The 4,288-nt window shown below is 39.8% G+C and overlaps 1 protein-coding gene across 1 annotated transcript in view; it reads left to right on the forward strand.

The window, feature by feature from the left end:
* The first annotated feature begins 711 nt into the window (after positions 1-711).
* Positions 712-4,288, forward strand: part of LOC135223987 (delta-1-pyrroline-5-carboxylate dehydrogenase, mitochondrial-like) — an 18,986-nt gene continuing 15,409 nt past the window's right edge. Inside the window, exon 1 of the mRNA XM_064262908.1 lies at positions 712-717. Within this exon, the coding sequence (XP_064118978.1) occupies positions 712-717 (6 nt within the window). The remainder of the gene's footprint in view (positions 718-4,288) is intronic.

Below are 4,288 nucleotides of genomic sequence, written 5' to 3' on the forward strand. Positions count from 1 at the left end.
GACACACTTTTCCAATGGTGTTTAGTCGAATCCTGCTGTCGCACCACAGGATCGACAGAGGAAGCGAATGTCTGTGGGCAAACCCCGACAGTCTCCCTAGGACCTCCGGTATGTCTTCTCCCCGAGGCGGGGGAGCGGGACAGGGACCTTCGTCTAGGAGAACTATCGGGACAAACAGCCACCCCCTCGGATTGCACTGCACTGACACTTTTCACTTCACTAGAAGTCTTTTCTATGAAAGACTTTACAGGTAAACCTAATTGCATAACCGTATTAGCTAACACATCAAATTTCTTTTCAAATTTAGACTCGAGGCTGGCAGTGGTGTCAGGAGAAACTCCACGGGAAGTTGGCAAAGGAGTTACAGGAACAGGAGTAGGAGGACTCAAGATCGGAGACATAATAAGAGGAGAAGGAGAAGGAATAGAAGCAGGTGCTTCAATAGAAGAAGCAGAAGAAGCTAAACTAGTCTTGCTTTCAGCTCTGAGAGCCACCTTCCTCTTCCTATCCTTAATTATCTTCCCCAAGTGAGAAACAAAAACTTTCCACTGTTGTTCACTCCAATTCTTGCATTCATCACAAGTAGATTCTCCAGAGCACTCACAACCTCTACACTTAATGCACTTAGTGTGCGAATTATAAGTTAATTTAACTAACCTAGTTTTGCACCCCTCAGCGCAAAACCTAATTACTGAAGGACTAGAGTCCGACATGATGGTAAGACCACAAAATTGCAGAAAAGAAATTCAGCTTCAATCCTACAAACACAAAGTTGAATACTTCACCGATATTGGAGAGATAATACTTCCCAACAAATGAAGAAAAAAGTCTGCACCGACCACCGATGTTCACCAGAAGCCGGCAGAGAACGAATTAATGTTACCTGGGCAGTTGTACCTGTAGCTCCCTTGAGTGGAGGGAGATGACATCACCTACATCAGCGATGGCGGTGCCACCGCGGAAGTTTTGAATATATTGTCTGCCATTCGTAGGGAACCTACAGCTGTATAATTATTCGGTAAGACTGCAATAAAATGGTGGTATATTTCTGGTATGTAGATTGTAAATGTCCCAACCTGCTTTTTGGATATTATATTTTGCTGGTGGAAATATTAAATTATTATTTAAATAATTAGGGACTATGGGGAAGTAGTCACTGGTATTCAAGTCATCCAGGACATTCCACTCAAGTCTTTCAGTTAAGGCGACTGAGCACAGCGAGATATCTACTGAAGGAAAGGTTAAGTGGGTATTGGAGAAGTAAGTTGGCACATCACCTTCATTTAGGGAGCATAAGCTGTTTGATTGGGATTGAGGGTATAATTGTACATTTCCACTTGTGATGAGGTTAGCACAATATTTTTTTTTAAATGTTCTCCTGGTGTAGTTGGAGTTTCTTTGGATTGATTGTAATTTTCAATATTCACTTTTTTCCCCTTAGGTGGGGTTCATTCCAGTATTCTTTTCTTTTTGTCAGTTCAATTAGTATTATTATAATTTGACTCCTCTACCATTGGAAGTTCTTTTCCATAGATATCTGAATCTTCAATGTTAATAGTGGTACTGGTGGATATATCATCATGCTTGTGTTGGGGTTCAGTATTATTGATATGAGAATTAGTTTGTACTCTTATATTACCTTGTTTTTTGTTATTAATGTGAGCGATATTTAGATTTTGTTACATTTGTGAAATAGTACTAGTGGTTTGTAGATGGATTACTGAGTCCAGCTTCTTTGACTGACATTCCTGTTCTATTTATCAACAACTGGAGCTCTGTGTTGTATTGATAAAAGGAGCATTCCTGAGATCTAGCGTGATTGGATTGTCCACAGTTAATACATTTTGGAGATTTACATCTCCAATTAGTAGTATGGGTGTCTGATGCACACACTGTGCATACTGCTTTATTATGGCATTTTTTGTATGTGTGCCCATACTTTGAAAATTTAGAGCATTGAAGTGGTTTTGGTATAAATAGACACACTTCTCTATTTTGTCCAAGAATTTTGATTTTGAGTGGGAGATCTTGGCCTGTAAATTTTATTTTTGAAATATTAATTTGTTTATTTTTATCTTTCTTTCTTGGAACTGAGTAGACTTCTAAATCATGTATTATTATTGTATCTTAACGTAAGGGAGTCAAGTATCAAATGTTTTGAGGGTAGTCCTTCCTCTTCAATGTTAAGTAAAATGACTGTGCCCTGTATATAATTTAATGTTTCATGACTTCTTATTGATATTTTCGTGCTATTTACTTCTTTTATATTTAAAAAGGTGGTGGATTGTTTTTTCATGGTTACTTGAAGTAACCATTCATTTTATTTAATATATCTGCATTCCATTTCTTGTGTTGGACATATGTTCACTAATAATTTGTTTTCTAGTATTGTGTGCTGTTGATATTTTATTTTCAGCTTTAAGTACTAGAAATCTCAACCAATTATCTGGTCCAAAAAGATGATCAAAATGCACCAGTGTTGGGTGAAGATGATAATTTCTATTTCTTTTTGGATCTTGCCTGATGTGGGTTATTTGTGTGTCAGATTTGTTTCCTTTCTCTGTAACGTATGGTTCCCTTGTTATAATGTTTGAATCTTCTGATTGGCTTTTACTTTGTAGAATTTCTATAGGCCCCGACGGGTGTTTTAGATCGTATAATTTATTTGGAACTGTATGTTCCTTTGCTGCATTATTATCTTGAACTGACTTAGGGGGATTCAGGGATAAACTTCCAATGGTCATCAACTGTGCCAAATTTTGTCCATCAAGGGGCCCAGGGATACTAAAGGGATTTTGACATAGGAAAAATCTATTTCTGGGCGAGGAAGCTGGCTATTTGTCATAAAAATGTGAGAAAGCAAAAGAAAAAAAAAAACATTTTGAAAAGATATTGGCTTTTTGTAAAGTTAAATCTTCCGACAATGGCACAAGTGAGAAATGATTCCCAAATATCTGCATCCCTACCCTGCCCCAAAAGGGGATGGCATAACATGAATAGTATGGCCCCAGTGTAAGCAATACCCACTTGGTAAGACTAAGAGTATTACGAAAATGCAATTATCCCCATCCTAATCACGTTATGGGCAAAGTGGATAGAATGCTGAGAGTTCTGTTCATAGAACCATCCCCCCCTGGAATCCATGGTCCAGCTCCACAGAATAGTTCCACCTGGAAAACCAGGTCTGAACATTGTCAGGTAGCAAGTTATATAGGGCCTCTACCAAGTTGGGTCCTGAGAATAGGCAGTCGTTTAAAGAAAAGTTATTCTTCAATTTGGCTGATGCATTGAACACTATTCACAAGGGTGTGGTTCGACTCTCTTTCTTCAACCCAAAATGAGGAATATAACACCCTTCTATCTTGAGGTTTTCTGCTTTCTGGATAAATCCTGCCTCGAGATAGGTTTGCAATACCCTCTCATAGTCTGCACGGTACTGGGGTTCCCAATTGAACTTTGCATTAAGTGTCTCCAAATGGGCCACAGCATTGCGATAGTTTACGTTTAGGTATTCATCAGAACGAAAAGGAAGACTTACTTGATAGCCCTGGCTAGTTTTGACTACACTATGACTTACTCTATCTATGGCCTCTGACTCTGAGGGAGTGATCCCTAGCCTCCACCATTCGTCTACATCGTGTTCGGGCGGAGCTAGCCTACACTCTCGAAGGTTATGGATGATGTATTGCTTGGCGTCTTCTAACACCCACTGCGGTACTCTTCCAAATTGCGATATCCCGCCATGTGTAATAAAGACATTGACTCCTATATAATGACATTGACTCCTATGACAAAGTAAATAAAGTAATCGGCTCCCACGAGCACATCTACCCCTTTGATTTGATCACACTTCGCATTGTTATCAGCAGTGTTACAGCCCTTGCTATGTAGATGTTTTTTGACTTTCGCATAGCCTACGTTTTAGATGGGGTGGGATGTCTATGTTCTCATGGGCAACTAGTCCGAATGAGTCTATTCCCCATTTCCAAGCGAAACACCACGTCAAACTCTCCCATGATGACAGCGGAGCCGAAGGGGCCGAGATTTAGAGCCACCCTACCAATTACAGGGAGATTTAACCTTTTCGCCAACGGTGCTGATATAAAACTTCGCTGGCTCCCTGTATCGAGAAATAATCTGATGTGGTTGTTTCTGTTTCGGACAGGCAAATTGGTGGTAGCCGTTGGTAACAAGGAGCAAGGTCAATCGAGTGAAGGATTTCCTTCTGTGACATGTTGATTTATTGCACCACTTTAGTTTAAGGTTCTAGGCAAGGTGGTATGGCCAA

This window comes from Macrobrachium nipponense, chromosome 10 (genome assembly GCF_015104395.2).
Source record: "Macrobrachium nipponense isolate FS-2020 chromosome 10, ASM1510439v2, whole genome shotgun sequence".
NCBI lineage: Eukaryota > Metazoa > Arthropoda > Malacostraca > Decapoda > Palaemonidae > Macrobrachium > Macrobrachium nipponense.